This window comes from Leguminivora glycinivorella, chromosome 15 (assembly GCF_023078275.1).
Source record: "Leguminivora glycinivorella isolate SPB_JAAS2020 chromosome 15, LegGlyc_1.1, whole genome shotgun sequence".
Classification (NCBI taxonomy): domain Eukaryota; kingdom Metazoa; phylum Arthropoda; class Insecta; order Lepidoptera; family Tortricidae; genus Leguminivora; species Leguminivora glycinivorella.
In genome coordinates, this window is record NC_062985.1 from 16,460,499 (window position 1) to 16,487,158 (window position 26,660).

A 26,660-nucleotide genomic window follows, 5' to 3' on the forward strand; every position below is an offset into this window, starting at 1 on the left:
AAACCTTCGTCGCTGGGTATTTAACTACATTTTGTCAAATTACGCTTACAAGCTTCATGTAGACATGTTTGGCGTAAGCTATTCCAAAATTGTGTAAAATATTGGCCTAATCATTAATATAATAAATATTTTTTTTTGTAATATTTGTATTTGTAAAATAATTGCACATTCTATGCGCTTTTACTAATCGAGCACCGTATTAAAAAAAACTTAAAAGTATACTTATTATAAATTCGTTGTTTATTTAATGCCATTATGCAAATGCTTTTATGCAATTTTCATATATTATTCTTGATATCATTATGTAAATTGCAAATTAATTTGAATTTATATTAATCTACAGAAATCACTACAATTCAGGTTACACCTACAACTCCACCTTTATATTATATATTATAACACCAAATAATTATAACAATTTTACTTTCAACACGCATATTGATTCACAAAACATTTCAGGAAGTAGACGGCAAATATTTTCAAATAATAATGAAATACAAATTCGCAAAACGTTTTATATTAATCAGTCAAGTTTTACTCGAAAGTCAGTTCGATAAAACTTATGCCATATAATAGTACCTAAAGCCTATCCTATTTTTAAAATGAAAAACTTTAAAACCTTTTACTTATACTTTTAAAAACACTTAAAATCTAAAATGTTCATATTTATTACCTACTTCAGTTGTTCACTGAATAAGATATTTTTATATTTTCTAAGAGTTGCAATCCATTAGTAATTTTATCTTGATGTTGCTTTCTCGTCACGAAGGGACATTTCGAATGAAACACAATAGAAAAAAGTTCTTCCTTGTCAGCACAATTGGCTGAATGCAGCTCCGACGCGACTTTATCTATTTAACGGATAGGGAGACAAACGTAATGCTTTCTGTTGCAAAAAATAAAAAAAAGTTAAGATATTAAAAAAAGGGAAATTATATTTTTTTGTATTTATTTAGACAAAGCGCTGCTGGCCTAGCCTAGGCCTAGGGTTCGAACTCCGGGTCATACCAATTTTCTGAACATATGTGCGAAATGTCATTTGATATTTGCCAGTCGCTTTTCGGTGAAGGAAAACATCGTGAGGAAACTGGACTAATTCCAATAAGGCCTAGTTACCCTTTGGGTTGGAAGGTCAAATGGCAGTCGCTTTTGTAAAACTAGTGTCTATGCCAAATTGGAATTATTAGTCACAGCGGACCCCAGGCTCCCATGAGCCGCGGCAAATGCCGGGATAACGCAAGGAAGATGATGATTTGGAGAAAACAGAAGAGACAAAATTATTGGTCACTGGATACGACATGATACCTTATTTAAACATATTATAGAAGGAAAGGGAAGGGAAGGGAAGGTAAAGGGAAGAAGAGCTCGAGGAAGACCCTGGAAGAGTTTTGTTGACAAGCTCAAGGAAAAGGCTGGTGTCATGTCGTATCAAGAACTAAAGAGGAAAGCAGAGAATGGGGAACAATTTAGCATACTCTACAGACAAGCTCTTAAATAAGAAGAAGAAGTATTTATGATGACTTACATACATTTGTCTACTTAAACATTTAAAACTAGCTTTTGCCCGCGGCTTCGCTCGCGTTAAAAAGAGACAAAAAGTAGCCTATCTCACTCTCCATCCCTTCAAGTATCTCCATTAAAAAAATCACGTCAATTTGTCGCTCCGTTTTGCCGTGAAAGATGGAGAAACAAACAGACTTACACACTTTCCCATTTATAATATTAGTATGGATATGATGGAGATATTCTATGGTATTCATTGACAGGGTCTGATATAAAGATCTGCCAGTTTGGCGCTAAATGTGATGATAGAACACTCAAATACTAATGCAGATCGCCATTTCTGAAACATTGATTTGAATAGAGATTTCGATTTAGCTTGATATCCTATGTATGTATGCTCAACATTACATACAAATATTTTATAATTATAATTGCACAGTGATTTCTCTTAAAGACTAAGATTTTGTAGATTTAAGAGATGATTTATACAAATGCCTGAGCTAAGATAGTTTCTGTGTTTCAGGCAAAGGAAGGACTAAATTGGTAATTTATTTTTAATTATTCACTTAAATAAATACTAGACTTACATACATAACAACTACAAATGTAATACAGTAGTATTAAATTTGTCAGGATATAAAAATACATAACATAAGAGATAATTCGCACAATGTGAATAAGGAAAAGGAAGTTGAAACATACAAATAAATTGAATAAATTTGACGTTATTGTGATTGATGACTAATAAGCATATCAAATAAATAAGATAGAAAATAAGATTTTTATTCTCGCGTCTTTTTAAATCGGAATAAAGGACTTCAGTAGTTAAATCTTCAATATGCTTGTTCAACTTTATTGATTTATAAAAATATATTCCTAGTTTGTTTACGAGTACATGCCGATATTAATAGTTAAAAAATAAATAGTAGAGCTTATATAACTCCCAATGGTGGGTACAGGTCTTCTTTTATACGTGAGAGATTCGGGTTATAGAGCTTTAGTAAGTTTTACTGCCGTCTTTATGATAGCAGTGTTACTAAAATATTATATATAAAATAAGTATGAAAATCCAACAGGAAATTGGCGTTACCGGAGAATTTAAACGGGCAGATGATTTGGACTAATCCAAATTATTTTCCATGTTTTACATCATCAACTAGAGTGCCATAATATGTCAAGCGAACTCATATCACACTCTAAATAATGGATAACATGGAAATGATTTCGATTAGTTGAAGCTACCCGGCAGTTGAATTAACCCCCTGTACCTAATAAATATATTTTACCTTAATTAAAAACATGCAGAGATAAACAAAAATATTTATTACCAGCGACTAAAACAAGGTTAATCTAGATTAATGAGTAAACTTAACGAAATCTTTTTAAATTATGGAGAAAAGTGTGGGCTAACTGAATTAGTACCTGCGTCGCTTTTTGTCAGAGTTTGTTTAATAAGTATTTTTAGAAAAGGGTTAAGCTTACATCAAACAAGCAGAAAATGGTTTTAGAAAAGAAATACATAATTATATTATGCTGACAATTTGTCAAAAATATTGAGTGGTTTTTAGCAGCAGTCTTTGTTTGGCTTGTTGTAAAACAAAACATAATAACAAATAAGTACTTCATAATAAGTACTCGTATGTTCAAAAAATCTCTGACTGAGTCTCATTTAAATAAATAAATAAATAAATATTGGGGACACCTTACACAGATCAACTTAGCCCCAAACTAAGCAAAGCTTGTACTATGGGTGCTAAGCGACGATATACATACTTATATACATAGAAAACATCCATGACTCAGGAACAAATATCAGTGCTCATCACACAAATAAATGTCCTTACCGGGATTCGAACCCAGGACCGCGGCTTAGCAGGGGGTCACTTAGTCACTACCGACTGAGCCAGACCGGTCGTCCGGATTTGGTGTTAAACTTTCATTTACTTTTTTTTTTGTTTAGTTAGGTGCTACATTTATTTTTGTCTTTGATAGTCGAAATAAAAGATAACACCATCGTGTAGTAAATCTGACCTTTAAGTGTCTAACATAATTATTTGAGATGATGATCTAGATGATGAGTATTATATGGATTACCAATCAAATGGTGGGGACAAAAATCGGTCATGCTAAAAAACAGTTCCAAAAATTGCAACTGTTACTAGTTACATCATTGCTAGTTACATCATTGGAAGCGCTGGTAGCCTAGCGGTAAGTACGTGCGACTTTCGTTCAGGAGGTCGCGGGTTCGAACCCCGGCTCGCACCAATGAATTTTTCGGAATTTATGTGCGAAATGTCATTTGATATTTGCCAGTCGCTTTTCGGTGAAGGAAAACATCGTGAGGAAACCGGACTAATTCCAATTAGGTCTAGTACCCTTCGGGTTGGAAGGTCGGATGGCAGTGTCGCTTTCGTAAAAACTAGTGCCTACGCCAAATCTTGGGATTAGTTGCCAAAGCGGACCCCAGGCTCCCATGAGTCGTGGCAAATGCCGGGATAACGCAAGGAGGATGATGACTAGTTACATCATTGATTTCATTTAGTGTTTTAACTGTCGTGTCGCTACAAAAACTAAATCGTGAAAAATATTAATAACATTGAACTAAAAGTAATAAAAAAATTCTTACTAGTTATTGCTGCTTGCAATAACGACCAACTGATACCAATGCTGCAATGTGCTTTCTGCAATATTAAGTTATGAACAAGAGCAGAGCCATCCGGGCGCAATTCAATTCTAGAATCAGTCCATAGCCAACTTCACAATCGCTTATACTCTCTTAGCTAGCCTTCTCGATCGCTCCTCCATATTGACGCCACAGAGGCAGTTACAGTTGCGGTTCGTTTCGATCACAACGTAGCGTCAAAGATAGTGACTTTGGCTAGCCCAGCAGAAATTCTTATTTTGTAATAAAAGTGACTAACAGTTTACCATTTTGTTCTGATAGTAGTTTTAGAAATTCTGATGTAAGTTAAGTATTTTCAGTGCAATAAAACTTGTCTGAAATTGATAAAGCTCTGCTACTAGAATATGTGGTTTTCTTTACATATCATGGGGTTTTATTACAGGCCTTACAGATTTTCATTAAATAAATCAATAAAATAAATATTGGGGACACTTTGCACAGATCAACTTAGCCCCAAACTAAGCAGAACTTGTACTATGGGGCTAAGCGACGATATACATACTTAAATAGATAAATACATACTTATATACATAGGAAACATCCATAATTCAGGAATAAAAATGTCTTATCACACAAATAAATGCCCTTACCGGGATTCGAGCCCAGCATGCACCCGGCATTATTAATAATATCTGGGCAACCGAGCTTCGCTCGGTTCTGTTTCGTATCCTTGACATGTGTCGCCATCTAGTTCAAATATGAATAGTACCTACATCGAGCGAAAGAATTCTCAGCCTTAACAACACAACTACTCCACACGAGATGGCGCGCATTTCGCCACAAAAACTCAAATAGTGTATTTTTCTATTCGTTTTAGCCTTGACCTGTGTCGCCATCTAGTGTTTGCAATAAATAGTACTTACATCGACCGAAAGAATTCTGTCTTAACAGTACAACTACTGCACACGAGATGGCGCGCGAAGAAAAACGCATGAAAACTCGAAAATTCGCGTTTTCCGGGACCTAAGGATAAGTTAGACCGATTTTTCACCCCCAAAAACCCCCACATAACAAATTTCTGCGAAATCGTTAGAGCGGTTTCCGAGATCGTTAGTGTAAATAAATATATAAATAAATAAATAAATAAATATACAAGAATTGCTCGTTTAAAAGTATAAGATAATGTGATGATGAGTAAATAATTTCACCATCGCTTTTCCTCCCTTGGGTATCATAAAAGTCGAGTCTGGGATATGGGTTCAATTATGGTGTTGGCAGCCTTTCAATCTCTTAACAAAGAGTAGCACTAAAACCTCAACAGTTCCAATTACTCTTACTACCCGTTTTAGGAATACAGTCGTGTTTACGTACAGTCAACCAATCAGAACCCTAGGCCAACTATGTCAAAATGACAAGCAGTAAGAGATTTCTTACAATCTGATACATAACGTCACTATGACAGAGTTCTACAGTGGCCTAGGGTTACAGTGAGGAGGCACACTGACATTTTATCCCGCTAGGCGGCGTCTGTGCAAGTGTCTAGGCATGTCAATGTCATTCATATGTGTGAGAGAGAAATGAATATCTCGCTCACACGTATGAAATTCTTTATCTGTGCAATGGACTAATAAGGTGGCGCCATCTCATAATCTTTGAGTGTATTGACTGTATGGAACTGGTCCCACCGCGAGCTAGTAAGCTATGAGCTATCGGCTATAAAACGAACAAAAGATAAGCACTCCCGTAAGGGCATTTATTTGTGTGATGAGTACAGACATTTGTTCCTGAGTCATAGATGTTTTCTATGTATATAAGTATGTATTTATCTATTTAAGTATGTATATCGTCGCTTAGCACCCATAATACAAGCTTTGCTTAGTTTGGGGCTAAGTTGATCTGTGTAAGGTGTCCCCAATATTTATTTATTTATTTATTTATTTAAATAAAAGAGACACGGCGATGTTTATAGTTACTCGCCCAGCGGTGAGCTATCAAAATCGCCGTGTCTCTTTTATTTGCACGGGAGTGCTTATCTTTTGTTTGTTTTTATAGCCGATAGCTCATAGCTTACTAGCTCGTGGTGGGACCAGTGCCTATACCTCTATATATTTAAGTACGTGACGTCACCGCTAACTGTATTCAAAACACTTAAAATATACATAATGACCTTGTTGTACTGTTATTGAATATACAAAGCACTTTTGTGACATACTTTTGTTTCCACACGCATTGTTTACTTAATAGTTTATTCATACATACCCACTTTATATTACGTACTTAGGTACGCGTTAACACAAATATTAGGAATGAATGAATGAATGATTATTTCATTTGCATAAAACAAGCGTATATACATAGGTGTTCAAAAAAAATATCCACAGCACGATTCTTGTTTTGTCCCGATAGGCGTACAAATATTGTTTACTTATGAACAAACAAAACTTAACTATCTATATACAAGACGGTATTAGTACCGTCCTAATATTTGTGTTCATAACAACTTTCAAATTGTACTTAGAATATTTCAAGATTCTATTTTAAGGTACAAGGGGTCAGTGTCAATTGGCGAGTTATGTCATTATTTTTTTTCCATGTAGGTATTCATTTTTACAAAAAAAACCCGGCCAAGAGCGTGTCGAGCCACGCTCAGTGTAGGGTTCCGTAGTTTTCCGTATTTTCCGTATTCAGTGCTGAACCTATCAAGTTTAAAACAATTTTCCTAGAAAGTCTTTATAAAGTTCTACTTTTGTGATTTTTTCATATTTTTGAAACATATGGTTAAAAAGTTAGAGGGGGGGGACACACTTTTTTTTTCCTTTAAGAGCGATTATTTCCGAAAATATTAATATTATCAAAAAACGATCTTAGGAAACCCTTATTCATTTTTATATACCTATCTAACAATATATCACACGTTGGGGTTGGAATGAAAAAAATATCAGCCCCCAGTTTACATGTAGGGGGGGGGGGGGTACCCTAATAAAACATTTTTTTATGATTGATCGTGATTGATATACATATTGGTACTAAATTTCAGCTCTCTAGTGCTAACGGTTACTGAGATTAACCGCGGATGGACGGACGGATGGACGGACAGACATGGCGAAACTATAAGGGTTCCTAGTTGACTACGGAACCCTAAAAAAGTGTGAAAACATATTCCTAGGCAAAGGTTTTTTGATGTTATTTTTATTGTCTCGTTATGTCTGCGTCTTGTTCTTTCTTTAGTTAAAGTTCTTAGATTCGAGTCACGTTGATTTCTTATAATCTGAAATAAATGCTATACTTAGAAAAAGTGACCAAGGCCTCCTATTGCCCACGGCTGTAATCGAACCAGCGTCCACTGCTAACGCGGCAAGTGCCTATACCAGTCGGCTACATTTGTCATGGCGATCAAGGTAGAATTTCTTATAGGTACTTAAATAGTAACAGTCAAAGCTGACACTGAACTTTTTCAAATATGTATTGTAATACTTGGTATATTTTTCGGAGAACGAAGAAAATGGTCTAATACAAGTATTATTACTCTTTATTTTAACAAACAAGGCCCAAGAATTTACGATTTCGTACAACCTGGCTGATATTCGATTCAGTTCTATCAAAATGCCACAGATATCGCTGCTGTCTAACAGAACAGAATTCAAAAACAGATGACGGAAAGCTCTGCTGTCAATCGATCTGCAGGAGAAATGGTACGAGGATGATATTCTCCAACATATCTTTGACTAAAAGAATTCCATTGTTTCCCGCGTTTTATTCATCAAATATATTGAAGGTCATTATAATCGTAGGCACACCCATTGTTGTGCACGATTCACACCCACATACAGCCCGATTCGAACTTTTGGATTCTTCAATTATTAGCTCTGGATACGATATGAGTTGAATATTGTCACTAAATGTATTAAGTTTGTAACGAGTAATGCTAAAAATGAACAAGCAAGTGTCGTTGTGAAGGATGAGGAATTGGAACTGGTAGATAGTACAGTTTTTCTTGGCATAACTTTAGATTCTAAACTTCAGTGGGGTCCCCATATTGCTACCCTCTCGAATAGACTGAGCTCTGCAGCATTTGCAGTGAGCAAGATCCGTCAGTTAACAGACGTGGAAACAGCTCGATTAGTTTATTTTAGTTACTTTCACAGCATTATGTCATATGGTATTTTACTATGGGGCAGTGCTTCAGAGATAAATACCATATTTGTTCTGCAGAAGAGGGCTATTCGAGCAATATACAAAATGAACCATAGAGACTCACTTAGAGATAAGTTTAAGGACATTAATATAATGACAGTGCATTGTCAATATATTTATGAGAATATTATGTATGTACATAAAAACATTTGTAAATTTAAGAAAAACTGTGATGTACATAATATAAACACTAGAAATAAGCATAAGCTTGCAGTGCCCTTCACTCGGCTCCATAAAATTAAAAAATCATTCATGGGTAATTGTGTAAGATTTTATAACAAACTTCCTAATGCCATCACTGAACTGTCTTTTAATCGATTTAAACATTATGTAAAGCGTATACTGATCTCTAAAGCCTACTACAGCACACAAGACTACATGAATGATGAAACACCGTGGGATACAAGTATTGTTGAAAACCATTAATTATATAGCTTATTAATGATGATAATTATTGATAATTCAATGTATTTTTATACAATTTTTTTGACATTTAGAATTTATTCTAGAAGTTTTTATACTAGTATTTTTTTATACAATTTAGATTGATATCATTTTATTAAATCAATGTAGTTTTAAAACAATATTGTTTATTGCACCAATAAATTGCTCTGATATTTAGAATAAGATGAATATTGTACACTGTTGACAATTTAAAAGTGCTTATTGTAAGCCTATTTGAATAAAGAATATTTTGATTGATTTGATTTTGATTGATATTTATCAAAGTTGAAACGAAGTAACTATATACCTATGCATTATGTTCTGTGTATATATAGTTACGATATTTTTGTCTTCTCATTGACAGAAGACGATAGGTATGAATTTTTTATCACGATGTGAAACTATGTCATCGTCAAAAGAAGAATAAACCATGTAGATCGATCAATCGTGCCTTGAGCAAATTTGAGCATTTCTTTTCTTTAATGCCACTTTTATGAAGTGTGATATTTTTGAAAAAAAAAATTCTATTTTCTACTCAGAATTACTACTAGCCTTTTCAATCCTAGTAGTTTAAAAAATTTTGAAAAAAAAAATATTCTATTTTCTACTCAGAATTACTTTTCAATCCTAGTAGTTTAAAAAATTGTCCCATACGATTTTTTCTTATTTTGTTACCATTTTCCGTACATTTTGTATGGGGTAACAAAAGAGGAAAGTAACAAAAATGTATGGAAATTCTGGGACACTTGTTTCCCAGTGAGATTGAAAGTACTCGTGATTCTGAGTACAATTGACCTAAAATTCCCTAAATCAATAAAAAAAAAATTATTGGCAGAAAAAAGAAATGCTCATTTACGATCTATCTTATAGTTCGAATTGGGCTACCCGCACCCACATTAGAGTGGAACGGCCTGACCTATTTGAAGGAATCCTTTGATTGTTATTTAAATATAACTCGTATTCTGGTTCCATCAATCATTTTCCGATATATTATTGTATAATTTGGGAAAGACTGGAATAACGTCGAATTTTCTTACGATTTTTCAATCAAATTATTTTCACATAAATATGTCAGTTTGTATCTATCATTGAATATTTACGTTAGGATAATAATAAAAAGTGGAAAATTGACTTAAACCCACAGATTCTAAGCCTAATGGCACCGATTGCAGACATTTGTGCTTATTAAAAATTAAGTTTTACGTTTTAAAAGACTTTGACAAGTTCAATTTTGTTGACTTACCTAGATTTTTGAGTTGATTTTTAAGACCCTTACTAAACATAAGTTTCTTACAAACAGGTGTATTATTTTATCCGTTATAAAAATACCTTTTGACGACCTGTCTGGCTCAGTCGGTAGTGACATGGGTTAGAATCCTGGTAAGGGCATTTATTTGTGTGATGAGCACATATATTTGTTCCTGAGTTATGGATGTTTTCTGTATATAAGTATCAATTTATCTATTTAAGTATGTATATCGTCGCTTAGCACCCATAGTACAAGCTTTGCTTAGTTTGGGGCTAAGTTGGTTTGTGTAAGGTGTCCCCAACATTTATTTATATTTATTACTTATTTACATACATACATACATACAATCACGCTTGTATCCCATAAAGGGGTAGGCAGAGCACATTAACTACTCAAGTTTCAGTGCCACTCTTGGCAAAAAGGGGTTCAAAGAAAGCGAAAATTGTGACATTGCAGTGACAGGTTGCCAGCCTCTCGCCTACGCCATAATTTAACCCCTATCCCACAGTCGACTTCTACGACACCCACAGGAAGAAAGGGGGTGGTGAAATTCTTAACCCGTCACCACACGGGCAAGATAAAGTCAGCAACTAAGATTTTAAGAATTTTCTAAAGTAAAAAGTAATGGGATTTAATAAAATTTCGTCAAAAAAACAAATGTTACTGTTGTGTGTTTAATAAAAAAAAACATATATGTCTACTGTACAGTAATCTCAAGAATTAAAGCAAGATGTGTGTGCTTTTGCGCTTAATGAAAAAAATAAAGCGAGTCTAACAAAGAAATTCAGCTAGATAAATCTCAAAAGGTCCTAACAATGTCGCTCAAGAAGATAAATCTAACGATTAAGATGAAACAATAATTCTTTTTAAAATAATAATCTACATTATTTTTTTCATATTTCTTTCATTGTGACAAACTTGTTTTTTTTTTAGGAAAATATTTTTATCTGCAATATAGTAAAAGGAACTGGTAGATGTTAAAATTTTATAGCAATTTTACTGTATCTGCTACGAGCTACGAATGTCTACGAAAGCTACGTTGGCTGCGTTCGTAACGATAGCGCGATTCTAACTGTATAATAATGTATATTATACACGGTGTTCGTGAGCATTGAGAGAGATTTTAATAACGCATTTCTGAGGTCAAAAAAAAAAAGAAATATAGATGAGGTTGACTTTGAAAAAAAAAAACTTTTTTTTTACAATTTTTGAATGTATTTTAACATAAACTAAATATTATTCATAAAACTGGCACTTAAAATGAGTTTTACCTCATTTTAAAAGCCTCGTAAAATACCATTTTTGAAAAGCTTTGCTTCTCACTTTTTGACATCTATCAATGGCGATAGTGAGACTATTCTCAATAATGGTATAACGTACATAGTTAAAAAAGCCTTTTGTACTGAATATCTGAAACTAGTAGAAATCCAGAAAAGTATACATGACATCAGGCCCCGTAGCCAAATGGCATTTCTGCGACGCGAAACGAAAACGAAACGACGCGTAAGAGTCTGGCTCTGTCGCGCCAATACGCAAGAGCGATAGAGATAGATATCTGCGAGCGTTTCGTTTCGTGAGCGTTTATGCCATTCGGCTACGCACCCAGGAATATGCTGTTAAAATATCTCGCAATGCTCTAGAGCACCGTGTATAACAGAGCTGCAGACCAGGCAGGCAATTATGGTCGCGCGATAAATGATAAAACATCTGGCCGTCCCTATCGCACTTACTAATAGTGCGATAGGGACGGCCTGATATTTTATCGTCTATCGCGCGACCATGCTACCCTTGCAGAGTTTATAGAACAAAGTTAATATTTTTAAGCGTGCAGCGGGGTGGGGCGTGCGACGTGCATGTCAAACAATTGAAGCTCATACAAGTGTTCTGAGTCGACGTTGCATAGGGTGGACGCACGTTTGTCCACCCTGCCGAACCCTCACTAAGCCTGACACTAAGAAGGTATCTAGACAGATACCTCCTGACGTTATTGGCATCTCTGATATCAAACATATTGTTATTCTAAGCTACAAAAACTATCCTACTAGTTGTCAAAAATATGAAAACCCATCTCTGAATTGATAAATAATACCCAAACACAATAGGGCGAAGACAATAGGGCGTCTCCATGGTTTATTGACGGTTCCATCGACCGCCGCCGCCGCCGCTGAGTCTGCCACAATCTTGGACTGCCTCAATAAAACCACAGATAAGTTATCTAGAAGTGTCGCTCCGTTTAACGACCTGAGGTATGGTTGGTTACACTGTAAAATGTATTCGGAACTGACGTATGGTCCGGTGGTTACACTGTAAGTGTATCTATTTGACTTGGTGTGCTATAACAATTATTGGTAGTAATGGCTTATACTAAGTTATAGCTTACAGACAAAACCAAATACCAAATAACATTAATTATATAAGTCTTAGTTTCTTATACCGTATAATTGACAACATTTCATATTTTTGAGTACAACTTTTTATTGTTTGGTTTGAAAGAACTTAATACTAAAAGATACACGTATTTTTTTAGTTTTCCAAAAACTGCAATTTTAATGAGAAAATCCCTGCTTATTACTACTTCGAGCAGAAAGAGCGTAAGTTACAAACGTCAAGACACAGCTTCGTGACGTCACATGTGTTGTTTCATACACCTAAGAAAACGACAAAATCATTTCTAAAAAAAAAAGTTTTAACAGTCAGCTCAAACAGACCGGTATGTCAAATGTCACTGTCAACCAATAGTGAATGATTACGAACCATAGACTAAGCCATGAAATTTTTAATATCTTTGCTACGAACTGTAATAATAAGTGTCACTGTCAAACTCAAGTAACATCCCAACTGGAAGATTTTTTTTGTTATAGTGGCAGCTCTAAATCAGCTATTTGACGTCACTCCCCCTTAAAACTATTTTTAAGATTGTTTATACTAAAAATACGGGAAAAAAAATTTAAAAAATATATTTATGTGATCTACAAGCATATATCTCGAAATGGTTTTCGATTTAGGGACATTGAAAATTTTTAAACGTTGTCAATTATGTGAATATGTTCATGTAAATAGGTAAAGACTTTTGAAATTTGAAAAAAAAAAAAAAACATTCGTTATGTTATAAATAAATAAAATGTGTTAAATCACTTTAACATGAAAATGATGATAATTAAGTTTAAAACGAATGTCATAATATTATGTAAATATGAAAAAGTAGTGCGCTGTTAGTACTCTACATAAATCTACCTTTTTTACAAGCAATAAAATATTTATTGCTTGTAAAAATTTTTTGAAACAGTAAAATAAAACATTTGGAATACCTACCAGTATTTAAATCATGTCACTCCCGGCTCAAAAAATTTTAAGATGATAATATTAAGTTCACCTATATAATATTAAATTTAATAAGAAAATTAGGAACAAATCGTATGCCATAAAATTAAAAGTATAGTTACTTAATAGATAAATCTTTTATGTCGTACCTTGTGGTAAAGAGTAGGTATATTGAGTACAAGTAAATAAGAAAATGATATCCAAATAATTTGTTCAATATAATTATTTTGTAGCTTTCGGCTTGATTTTTGTAATTAGTTTATTTTTGTCATGGCATATTTAATGACATTGAGATTTGTATAAAAACTAAACTAAAATTACACTAAAAATAAACGACGTACAAACTAATATTAAAAACAAACAACTTAAAAATATAAACAATTTAAACTAAAAAACCGCTCCCAGCCGTTCCTGATGCAAAAGTGCCCAAAACGCTCACTGCATTCCCGCGTTGGATTACAATGGAAAGCTTTTGCACCAGGAACGACTCGGAGCGGGGGTCCTCTCCTTTTTGTCTAAGTCGACGGCCCAGTTCGCGCACGAAACGCTTCGCGTCTGCACCCCAGCACCCTGCCGTCTCCACCGCAAAAGGGACAAAAATGTACCCAGGCCCAATGGGAATATACTTTTGCCTATATTATAATATATTTATTACCTTTTGTCATGTGACTGTAACGTATTTTTTTATTGTAATCGGAATTATAGAAGCATCGTAATACCTTAATAAATGAAACTAACATTTCAATCCAAAAGTAACATCTGCATAATCTAATCTATGTGAATAATAAAGCGTGGCGCCATCGAAGTAAGCAAACCGAGTGAGGGCATAGACAAATTTGTTTGGGCACAGCTACGTGTTAACACGTTTCGCTCGGGCATAAATTGAACCAGCGAGATCTGTTTCGTTGCTTATTATTTTAACGAATGCTTTTCTGCTTTCTTGTGATGTAATGAAGTAATATAACGCATTTATTTTATAAACCAGAATTTAATTCAAAATGTCACTTTAGATTTTCTAAATAAAGTGAAAAATATTTTTTTTAATCTCAGATTCTTAGAATACCCTTTTCAACGACTGAACAATTAAAACATACGAATAGATAAAATACCAAAGAAAAAGTATGTTGTACCTAAGTACAAAAAATCTAATCAAAATTCTGAGAAAACTTAATAAAAAGGTCTAGGTGTAGAAAATTAAAGTATGAATTCATTTCATTATAATAATATAATTATAGTCTAAATGGTTCTTGCAATTTTAGGTAACTGGTGTAAGGACTTGAAACTTATAAAATATGAGTTTTGCTCTGGGTAAAACTTTGAACCATAATCTTGAAATATAGTCCGACCTACTAGCGTAAATTATCAGATCTTTCATATTTATTTTCATACCTTCTACTAAATTATTATTTTTATGAATTGTTATGTACACAAGATACTTAATTAAAATCAATTAGGATGATGTAAGGATTCTAATGATACATCTTAAATCTACGTAAATCGGTTACGTAATACCTACATACATACATACATACAAAGCTGAAAACAGTACACTCTTTTTAGAGCAGTCGTGTAATAACTGATTACTCGCAAAGTTTCCTAATCTATTACAAAATAACATTCGAGACACAAACGCTTTGACTGCCACAGTTGGAAGATTTGGACCAGAATTGCCCAAGTTTCTGGTATTCCAAGTAATCTGAAGTGTAAACTACAATAAGAGCAACCCTGCTACTTGATCGAGAGCTTTTGGTTGCGTAGACAAGAAGCCAACTCTTAAAGCTACGCGGCGAACGATACGCAACTCTCTCTCTATTTGCTCTTCCGATTCAGAGTCTCCTCAAACATATCGATGTGGAATCGGCTTTCGCCGAACAAAAATCACGCGTTCGTATGAACATGACCTGTACGCATTCAGCGACAATGATTAGTGTGTCACAGGCAGTTGCTCATCGTTTGCCATGGAGCGTTATTAGTTTTCCACTTGTCTATGCAGGCTGCCTTCTATTAATCAATTGCCCACTTCAACAAATTGGCTATCAAGCTGTGATGCTGTTATGCAGACTGTGTGTATGTTGAGACAAGCTAAATGCAAACAAGCTGTTACTTTTCGGCTCCGTATGAGGCCTCTCATATGAGGCCATGGATGGCATTAAGTAGTAGTTAAACAAAAAGTATTAAAAAGGTAAAACGATATCTTAAAATAAGACAAACAAACGCACTTAAGAAAGCTAAACATTTCAGCCAGGGGCAATTTCACTATAGGATTGCGGCTAGACCCTTTGACTTAATGATACCCGTTTGTGAAATATTTTACTTATAGTTTTATATAATTTGATTATTATACATTTTTCATACCCTTACTTAACAAGATAATTGATAAAATATTTAGTTTTCTGAGCTATTGATGCCTTAATACCGGTTCTGTATTAAAATTAACATATTTATTATAATGTTTTACTATCGATATTTAAATATAATAAACAAAAATCTTTGTTCTTAGTCAACCGCAAAAAATATAAACCAATGATTATTCTTTAAAACTAAATATCTTTGATTATTTTGGATGAAACACACAATACAAAAAAATCTGATCACTTTACGTGAAATATTGTATACACTCGTTTTTACAGCCAAACTGTCCAGTGATGTAACATACTGCAACGCACAAAGCCATTCGATTTCCAAACCTACGTCCAACGGACTAGGTATACAATACAATTATCACACGTGGCAACTCGGGCGAGGGCAGTTGATCGATGTGCTTTGTACACGAGCCGTCTGCACTGGATCAGACGATGTCGTCGGCTGTAGGGTTGCCAAAATATAATTTACTTGCAAAATTAATAAATAATAATGGTAGAATATCTTTGAGGAATTATGTTTATTAAAATTATCATTATATGTCAAGTATTCGTCTTTATTAAATTGTTTGGTTTGTTTAGGTACACAGAATAATTAATGTTAAATTCTCCCATAGTGTATTTATGTACATACTTGTGTTTTTACGTAAATACCCTGATGAAAGCTCCTTATTTAAGTGACTTATAGATTGAAATACACATACTTTTATAGTTTAAATAGTTTTTAGATAAAAGTTATAGTGCTTTATGTACTTTAGCTAACATTGATTAACACATGTCATGTCATAACATCAAAAATAAAAGAGCTGTTTTTGTAGAAGAAGGTCAGTAGAATATTATTTTTTCCACAAAACAAAATTTTTCCCTAGGTACCTCAATCTAAATCTGTAAACCACACTTCATTAAATTTAAACCACAACGCATATAAACAATATAAACATAATATTTCAGAGTTCATTTTCAACCAAATTCTGGAAAGTCCGGAAACAGTAGCACGAATCTTAGTAAATCAAATTAACGACATCAAATTAAAGTTCATAGATAAATTGACCTAAAAGGGAACGTGGCCTAAATTCCGGGGCAGAGTAATTTTCTGATAATTGACACGGTTTAACAAAATCACAAAAATTATATAAATAGGCGGTAACTCTATTTATAATCATTCCTATTTTTAGTAGCAAATAATTATCATGATTATCTCTACATGAGTAATAAGAAAATGTATAAACAAATTTATTTTATAATTTTAAGTGCGTGTCAGATTAGGAAGTATTTTTTATATATTAAGACTGATTCACTTTTATAAATAGGTACACAATATTTTCAGCGACACATGAGAGTAACTTAATTTTATTGGGGTCTAATCAATTACTTTTTTTTAGGTTTGCCAACAGCTGTAATACCAAAAAATATTATGAACTTCAATAATAGCACAAAAAAACATGACCCATAAATTACAGGCAAACACAACTTGCGATTAATTTTATTGGGGTCTAATCAATTACTTTTTTTAGGTTTGCCAACAGCTGTAATACCAAAAAATATTATGAACTTCAATAATAGCACAAAAAAACATGACCCATAAATTACAGGCAAACACAACTTGCGATTAATTTTATTGGGGTCTAATCAATTACTTTTTTTTAGGTTTGCCAACAGCTGTAATACCAAAAAATATTATGAACTTCAATAATAGCACAAAAAAACATGACCCATAAATTACAGGCAAACACAACTTGCGAATAGGTATTACGCGCGTACAGTCTGTTACAATTTTAAATATTAATATTATTATTTTTTTTCCTTTTATTCAGAATAATATTATAGCTAAACTTACCAAAACGAAAAAAAAGACATTTAATAATATGCTTGTACAATTTACATTGTACATGACATGGCTCAACAATTCGAATATGATCATATTTAATGGATTTAATTATAAATAGTTAAGCGACCAGAATATTTTTTTTTTATGTAACTACAACGTTTTAAAACTAAAAACTTAAAACATTGTTAGTACCTACATACGTTGCAACCCTACCGAGTCACTAACGGAATTTCGTTTAGTGTACAGTCTCGGAAAGCTCGCAGATCCTCCAAATAAAACGAAAAAAGCCCTTGTCACCGCGTGCTGCTAGCAACGAGTGGTACGTAGGTATGCTCAAAATTCTGGTTTTAATAGCTTTAAAATCTTTATCAAATGTCATTTCAATGCGTTTGCTAAAATTGCTGCAAAATATATCATTTTAGTAAATCCCAGTCGAATGTTGTTAAGGGTTTTAATTGGTCCCATTTGGCTAAAGCGTCGCCCGTTCTTTATTCGTCACTTTAGAGTAGTTTTTATGCTGTCTTTTACCATAATATAAGTCGTTTGCCTTTGTCTTATTTTGGTTCATTAATATTAAAAATAAACTTATTCTAAATTCATTTGTTTCTATCACAAAAAAAATTGTAGTATTTAAGCAGTGAAATGGAAAAATAATATGAGGAATGAGCCAAAATAATAAAAAGACAAATAACTTATTTAACTAACCTATGCCTAAAATGGGTGACGAAATCGAATGGGAATAATTTAAGAATTTGGCAAAAAAAATGATACGTTCCAAGATGATAACCATATGCTACCAACTCACACAATTTTAAATACGTATACGATAAACACATTAACAACTTTCAAAATAAAATTTAAAATCTCTTCTCTTATAACAGATATCTCACAAATAAAATAAACAAAACAGGCCTTTAAAACCAAGTGTCAACCCTACCCAAAATCCAGTGACATCAACATCAATGTAGTGATTGACAATGCGACTCACAGTGAAAAGGTGAACCCAGGAAGGGATTTCGGTGGCATAAATGCATTGCGCTCACGACATGCTCGGACGAGCATCATATAGTCCGTCTAGGTGATGCTGCATAACGCTGTCGATGATAGTCTGCTTTGTCGCTGAGCTTACATCGTTTCAGGTAAGCTAGTGTTGTGTCAATGTTACAGAACTATAGGCGTTTGAGGTAGCTGAATTTAGATTGTGTTATGTCAATGTTAGAAAACTATAGGCAATTGACCTTGCTTAATGTATAGGTAGATTGTGTTGTGTCAATGTTAGAGATTTATAGGTTGACTTTTTTGAATGTAGTTTGTGTTGTGTGAATATTAGAGAACTATAGGCGTTTTAGCTTGCTGAATGTGGATAGTCTTATGTCAGTGATAGAGAGGTGTAGTAGGGTGTTTCTTGAATGCCGTTTTCATGTTCCGGTTTTAATTAAGAAATATTAGAATTTTTATCAAATGGGTGTAAAGGTAAGTTTCAGACTTATTTTTCAAGAAAAACATGTAGTTTTGTAATATTTATTACTATTTGAACATTGATTATTGTTATTAAAATCAAACTACGCTTGATTTTAATATTTGCTTGGGTGCATTTGATACATTTACTATGGAAATAGCGTCTCATGAAGTTGAAGTTGAGTTGAAGAAACACACTGTAAAACAAAATATTTAACAAAATAACTAGTCCTATTTTTATACTGTCTCGACATGGTAATGGACTACTACTTTTGCCGTTTTTGCATTCCGACAAATTCAGGGTGCGAAGATCAGCGCGCCTACATCAATATAAGTGACCTAACGACTAACCTTCACCTATAATGTACATCATTATGAAGATAAATACGACAATGGCCTTGAAACTCGACTGATGTAATAATATAATAGACTTTTTATTCGAGTTATGTTCAAAGCTTTGTCGCATCATTAAAATAATAGGCCGGTCGTTTCACCTTTTGCGTCTGGGCGTTGGGCTGATACGGCCAAGGGGAATATAGTAATCATTTTGCTAATCGACTGAATGAATAATACAAATGATTGACGTAGTTACGGAGTCTATGTTAGTATCAAATATTTGGACTGTGTATTTTATAATTTACACACGGAAAGGGTCTATAAACAACATTAATATATTGTTTTTTTTTTAGTTTATTTAGAGAACAAACAGCCATTTACAAGTGCGGTTTACAAAAATATATATAAATCTAGGCCTAAAGTTTCCTACATTACTGAATAATTAAATTCAAGTAAATATAGTAAATAAAATTACACACGCAGTAGTTGAGTACACACGTAAGGATGCAATCTTATTAAATCTACTTAATGAAAAAGATGGTGAAACGATTTTGACGCCTTTCTGAGGAACTGGCCGGAGGAAACGGAGAATCGGGAGTCATGGAGAGCCAGGGGAGAGGCCCTTTGCCCAGCAGTGGGACACTCAAATAGGCTAACAAAAAAAAAATTAAAAATAGTACAGTATTATTAGTAGTAGTATTGTTATCTGGTACATTTGTTTTACATACGTAAAATAACATTAATTTGAGATCAAAATTACACAATATTTCGTCTCAGCAGGAGGGAAAAGTTCGCTTGTCCATTCAAGTAGGCACACATTTTTCTCATTTTATTGACGCGGAATCGCTCGTTAGTATGACGCTTACGCGTCGTCGTCGCTAAACGCATGCGTTTGCATGTTCATACTAGAGCATTTCTTTTTTTTTTGCCACTTTTATGAAGTGTGATATTTTTGAAAAAAAATATGCTATTTCTACTCAAAATTACTAGCTTTTTCAATCCTAGTAGTTAAAAAAGTTGTCCCATACGATTTTTTCTTATTTTGTTACCATTTTCCGTACATGTTGTACGTCCAACTCCTGGTCCTTACTGAAAATCAGCGTCGCGGAGCGGGCCATGTGGCTCACGCCGAGACACCCAGCTGAGTAATGACCTTTTAGCGCAATCCACTATTATGTACAATTAGATTAAGCTAGTTATAAGTATGCTGTGCTAATAAACGTCTTTTCTTTCTTTCTTTCTTTCTTGTATGGGGTAACAAAAGAGGAAAGTAACAAAAATGTATGGAAATTCTGGGATACTTTTTGTCTCCCAGTGAGATCAAAAGTACTCGTGATTTGGAGTACAATTGATCTAAAATTCCCTAAAACAATAAAAAAAAATTAGTGGCAAAAAAAAAAGAAATGCTCACTAACGATCGATTTTCGGTCAACGAAAGTCGATTGCGCGTCGATGAGTTTGGCGAGACACTTCTACGCTACTCTACGCTGGGAATAGGCAACTTGACTGTACTTAAAATGAAATATTATACCATGCACAAAATGAAGTATCAGATAATTACAAGCAAAAAAAACCGGCCAAGAGCGTGTCGGGCCACGCTCAGTGTAGGGTTCCGTAGTTTTCCGTATTTTTCTCAAAAACTACTGAACCTATCAAGTTCAAAACAATTTTCCTAGAAAGTTTTTATAAAGATCTACTATTGTGATTTTTTTCATATTTTTTGAACATAGGGTTCAAAAGTTAGAGGGGGGGGACGCACTTTTTTTTCCTTTAGAAGCGATTATTTCCGATAATATTAATATTATCAAAAAACGATCTTAGTAAACCCTTATTCATTTTTCAATACCTATCCAACAATATATCACACGTTGGGGTTGGAATTTAAAAAAATATCAGCCCCCACTTTACATGTAGGGGGGGTACCCTAATAAAACATTTTTTTCCATTTTTTATTTTTGCACTTTGTTGGCGTGATTGATGTACATATTGGTACCAAATTTCAGCTTTCTAGTGCTAACGGTTACTGAGATTATCCGCGGACGGACGGACGGACGGACGGACGGACAGACAGACATGGCGAAACTATAAGGGTTCCTAGTTGACTACGGAACCCTAAAAAAAGAGGGACAGAAGTTATTTTTAACTTCAATTTATATTTTCGGTATGTGACAGGGAATGAGTGAAACGAACGACGGCTGATATCACACTAGTTTTATTCAAGCGAAGTATTAACTTAAGTATGGGTCGCGGCACCGACCCGCTATAGCTAGGTATATATACATATACAACATCTCCCCCTAATAGTTCTTCAACGTAACATCTTAAGCTACCTAATTTAAAAACTACGACCTAATTACATAATACAGAAAAACGGTTTATAATCAACCCTAGGGACAGGGCGCAACGACATTTGTCCAGCTGTTCTACTAGGACTTCCGGTTTCAAGTTGAGTCTCTGTATCTTGTGCACCTTCTGTGCCTTGACTCTGTTCGTGTGCCTCAAAGAACTCGTCAGGACCCTCGTCATCAGCTGGCGCGGGTGACGTGGCGGCGTCCGATGTCTGCCGGGCCGGCGACGACGTCGCAGTCGCAGAGGATGCCGGCGTGGCTCCACTCCCCTCCACCGCGAGGGACTGCGGGGGCTCCGCTGGATCTAGTCGTGTCACTGCGGGTTCCTCGCTGCGTAGCTCAGATGGAGACAGGTCAATTTCGTCACCCGATGTGGACTCAATGGAGGTATCGATGTCTGCCGTACCGCTATAATTGTTTGCCTCTGTCCCTTTAAACGATACCAATTGGTTTTTATGTTTTTTTAATTGCAATGCAGTTACACACTCTTGCACAATATATACAGTTTTTCCCAGTCTCTTAATTATTACACCTCTATTCCATGTAAATTTATTTTTGTTTAAATATTTTTTAAACATGACTTTTTCACCCGGCTTAAAACATTGCCTATTGGTGCCACCATATGCTTTAGTCTGCAAACACTGTTGATACTTTACAACCTCAGCGAGAGTGTCGTGTGAGGACGCCGACGGCGCGGCGGCCGCGATAGGTACATTAGGTATAAGCAAATCAAGGCGCGAACGAAGTTTCCGCCCGTATACCAGCTGGGCAGGCGGAACGCCTGTAGTAGTGTGGACTGAGTTTCTATAATCGAATAGGTATTTTAATAAATTTTGATCAATATCTTTGGCACTACTACTTAGCAAACATGCCCGTATACCTCTTTTGGTAACCTTAATTAGGCTTTCCGCCTGGCCATTACTGGCCGCGTTATATGCGGGAGAAGTTACATGCGTAATACCATTTACTTCACAAAAACGCGCAAATTCACTTGACGTGAAACAGGTACCGTTATCACTAACCAAGGTATGCATAAGACCGAATCTAGACATAAAGTCATATAATTTGGCTATAACTACCTGCGAAGTTGTATTGTTCAAAGAATAAACTTCTACCCATTTCGAGTAGGCATCGACGACTACTAAATAAGACTTATTATTTACCGGCCCAAGTATGTCTATATGTATTCTGTAGAAAGCCTGCGGCGGGTAGGGCCACACTGCCAGCGGTGCACGGGGAGGTGTTGGCCGGAGCTGTGAACAGATGAGGCAACTCCCAATAACATTTTCAATTGCCTTATCTATTCCCGGGAACCATAACCTACTACGTGCTTCCGCTTTGCATTTGACGATACCTAAATGCGATTTATGCAGTTCAGCTAATATTTTTGGCTGCAATCGTAGGGGTATCACAATCTTATGACCCCGCATTAGACACCCGTTTTCAAGTGAAAGTTGGTTCCTACAAAAAAAATAGGGCTGTATATCTGAATCAGATACTTTTCTTGGCCACCCGTCATGGACATATTTTATCACTTTCCTTAAGGTCACGTCACTTTTACATTCGTTACGTAAGGTATCGAATGTGATAGGTAGTGAATCATCAACTACAAAGTTAACGTATGAAGCCCTATCGTCAATAAACTCAGCCGCTGAACCGGTTTCGTGGCCCGACGGCGCGCCGGCGCAAGCGTCATCGGGCAGGGTTGCGCGGGATAGGTAGTCAGCGCTGTTATCAGCACTACGTATGTATTCTATTGTATAGTTATACGCGCTTAGAAACATAGCGTAGCGCTGTAATCTGTTTGCTGACACCTCTGGAATTCCTTTGTATGGACCGAATATTGATATAAGAGGTTTATGGTCAGTGCGCAAAACAAAAGGAGTTGCCCTGCCATACAGATATTGATGAAACCGCCGGACTCCGAAAATAATCGACGTGGCTTCTTTCTGTAGTTGGGAATAACGTTTCTCGGCGGCGTTTAACGTTCTAGAGGCATACGACACGGGACGTTCGACGCCATCAGAATCGATTAGTGATAATATTGCCCCAAGGCCGTACGGGGATGCGTCTGTGATCAAAATTATAGTCGCGTTTGGGTTAAAGTGGGCCAATAGCTGATCTGAAGATAAATGTCTTTTGATAGCCAAAAAAGCGTCGTTATGTCGTATTCCAAACCCATTTAACCCCTTTCTGTAATAATTGGTATAACGGACTAAGCATTGATGACGCGCCGGGTACGAAATTCCGATAGTAGTTTACTAACCCTAAAAATGACTGTAAACTCGCTACATTTGTCGGGGTGGGTGCATTCATAATAGCTTCAACTTTTTTGGGTGATTTTTTCAAGCCGTGTTTATTTATAGTGTAACCTAAGTACTCTAACTCGTCCTTGAAAAAATCACACTTAGCTTTTTGTAAGGTTAGACCGGCATCTTGCAGTTTTTGAAGTACTGCCCGCAACCTCGTCAAATGCTCCTCCCTGTTATTCCCCGTCACCAACACGTCGTCCAGCATACATAGAACCCCGTCCATACCTGCCAACACGCACTCCATAACGCGCTGGAAAATAGCCGGCGCGCTGGCTAAACCGTATACTAATCTGGTATAAAGAAATAGCCCTTTGTGCGTGTTGATACAAGTGAGTTTTTGAGATTCATCGTCAAGAACGCACTGCGCGTATGCTTGTGATAAATCTAATTTACTAAATTGTTGTCCGCCATGCAACTTAGTAAACAATTCTTGTGCAGTGGGTAGCGGGTACTGTTCCACTAACAGCTGTTTATTAATTGAGACAGAATAATCTGCACAAAGACGTAAAGACCCGTCGCGTTTTAAGACCGGCACGACCGGCGACGCGTACTCCGAGTATTCGACCGGCTTTAAAATACCTACTCGTACTAATCGCTCTAATTCATTTTCAACTTTTTGGCGTAAAGCGAAAGCCATTGGACGCGCTTTGAAAAATATTGGCTTTGAGTCACTTTTGAGAAATAGTTTAATTTTGTATTTATTAAAAGTGCCTAGTTCATCAGAGAAAACCGCGGGATATTGTTTTTGTAATAAATCTACAATCGAATCTGATGACTCGCAAAAATTAACCGGTTTTGTAATTTTCAGACCGTAATGTGCCATAAAATCCCTACCCAAAATCGGAGGCCCCCCATTTCGGATAACGTTAACGTCAAAGGTATGAGGTTTGTCCAAAAAATAAAAAATCAACGGGGCTATACCGACACAACAAATATTATTGCCTATATAAGTATGTAACCGTTGTTTAGGTTGGGATAACGGCACATGTTTGTAGTATTGTAAATAAACTTGTTCAGAAATCGCAGTAACCGCTGAGCCGCAGTCATATTGAAACTTCATTCTCACCCCGTGCACGTCAATCATTTCTGTCATTGGCTCCCCATGAACAGTACGAATATTAAGCAACTCACCGTCATCGCCGTTCTCACCGACACTCTCGTTCTCGTTTTCCACAAAATTAATTTTTTTGCACATCCTATTCAAATGACCCTTTTTGTTACACTTCCTGCAAGTATAGTTAGCGAACCGACACTGCTCTGTAGTGTGATTTTTAAAACCACATACCGCGCACTTCACTTTAGCATTAGCATTAACACTACTAGCACTAGGTTTTGTAGCAATCTTGAACAGCTGATCAGGTGCCGCTGCCGACGAGGCCTGCGCTGCGGCCGGGCCAGCGCCTGCGCGCGCGCTGCGCAGGCTTTCTGCCAACTCGACTGCTTTTGCCAAGGTGACCTTGTCAGGTTCTAAGGCAAACAGCTTTTCTCTCTCCTTCCCAGGAAGCATTCCCATTATAAAACGGTCCCTTAATGCGTCCTCGAGGTTTGAAAAGCTGCAATGTTCCGTCAGTCCACGTAATCTTGCAGCCCATTCTGTGTAACTTTCCCCCTCTTTCTGTACGGCGGAATAAAACATAAACCTTTCACCAAAAATACACCGTTTAGGGGAAAAGTGTGTATCCAAAATACCGAGGATATCTTCGTATGGCAAATCATGTAGTACTTTAGGCAAAGCTAAATCTGCCGCTAACTTGTAGGTAGCTTCACCGAGTGCGCTCAGCAATATCGCGCGCCTCTTCACTCCTGTAGCGTCGGCTGCGTTGGTTATATCGTTCGCGATAAACCATTGCGACAACCGATTTTTATACACCTGCCACGTTCCAGAATTATGATCAAAACTTGTTAAAATTCCAAAATGAGACATTTTACTTTTCACTTTTTTATAACGCGGGTAGATTCGTCGCCACTGTTCGGTATGTGACAGGGAATGAGTGAAACGAACGACGGCTGATATCACACTAGTTTTATTCAAGCGAAGTATTAACTTAAGTATGGGTCGCGGCACCGACCCGCTATAGCTAGGTATATATACATATACAACATAAATCAAATAGAAATATATAAAATAAAAATAAAATAAAAAGTCATTTATTGTCGCAAATAATTTTAAGGTACAATTACTTAAGTATTTATTTCTATCATGCAACTAAGAGTAAGCTACGCTATGATACAGTACAATCATGTCTATATTCTATATTAGCTATGATCACAACTTTGAGGAGTAAAATAACTAAGTAACTACCAACAGTTAAATACTAGGTGCGACAATAGGCTCGAGACTCAGCTTGTGCCGCGAGTCTAGTGACTGCACAGCGCTGTTTTTCAGCCCGTACCTATTTCTTTGAGTGTATGAAAAAAGAATTGCTAGCTATCAGGGGTAATGACTTCTAACCCGCGTTAACATTTGAATAGCTGCTCACAGGAGTTAAAATAACATATATAAAGTAAATCAGTTGACCGTGACGTCACTCAATTCGATTTCATATTAATCAACATTTCCATCTCCATCATTTAGATGGCTGGCAGTCCTCAACTGTGCGTTTCTCCAGAAACTTCTTGCCCCGCACAGCTAAACTGTGGAATGAATTGTCGCCTGTGGTATTTCCGGACCGACACGACCTTCA

General features: G+C 35.7%; 2 protein-coding genes across 2 annotated transcripts in view; one reads left to right on the forward strand and one right to left on the reverse strand.

Annotated features, from left to right (window-relative positions):
* LOC125233751 (small conductance calcium-activated potassium channel protein) overlaps positions 1-26,660 on the forward strand; it is a 372,074-nt gene that overhangs the window by 256,084 nt on the left and 89,330 nt on the right. The window lies entirely within an intron of this gene.
* Positions 21,482-26,068, reverse strand: LOC125233750 (uncharacterized protein K02A2.6-like). Its single transcript, XM_048139826.1, is given in 2 exon segments — positions 21,482-23,833; positions 23,835-26,068. Coding segments are annotated over 2 exon segments (4,230 nt in total). The 5' UTR covers positions 25,901-26,068; the 3' UTR covers positions 21,482-21,669.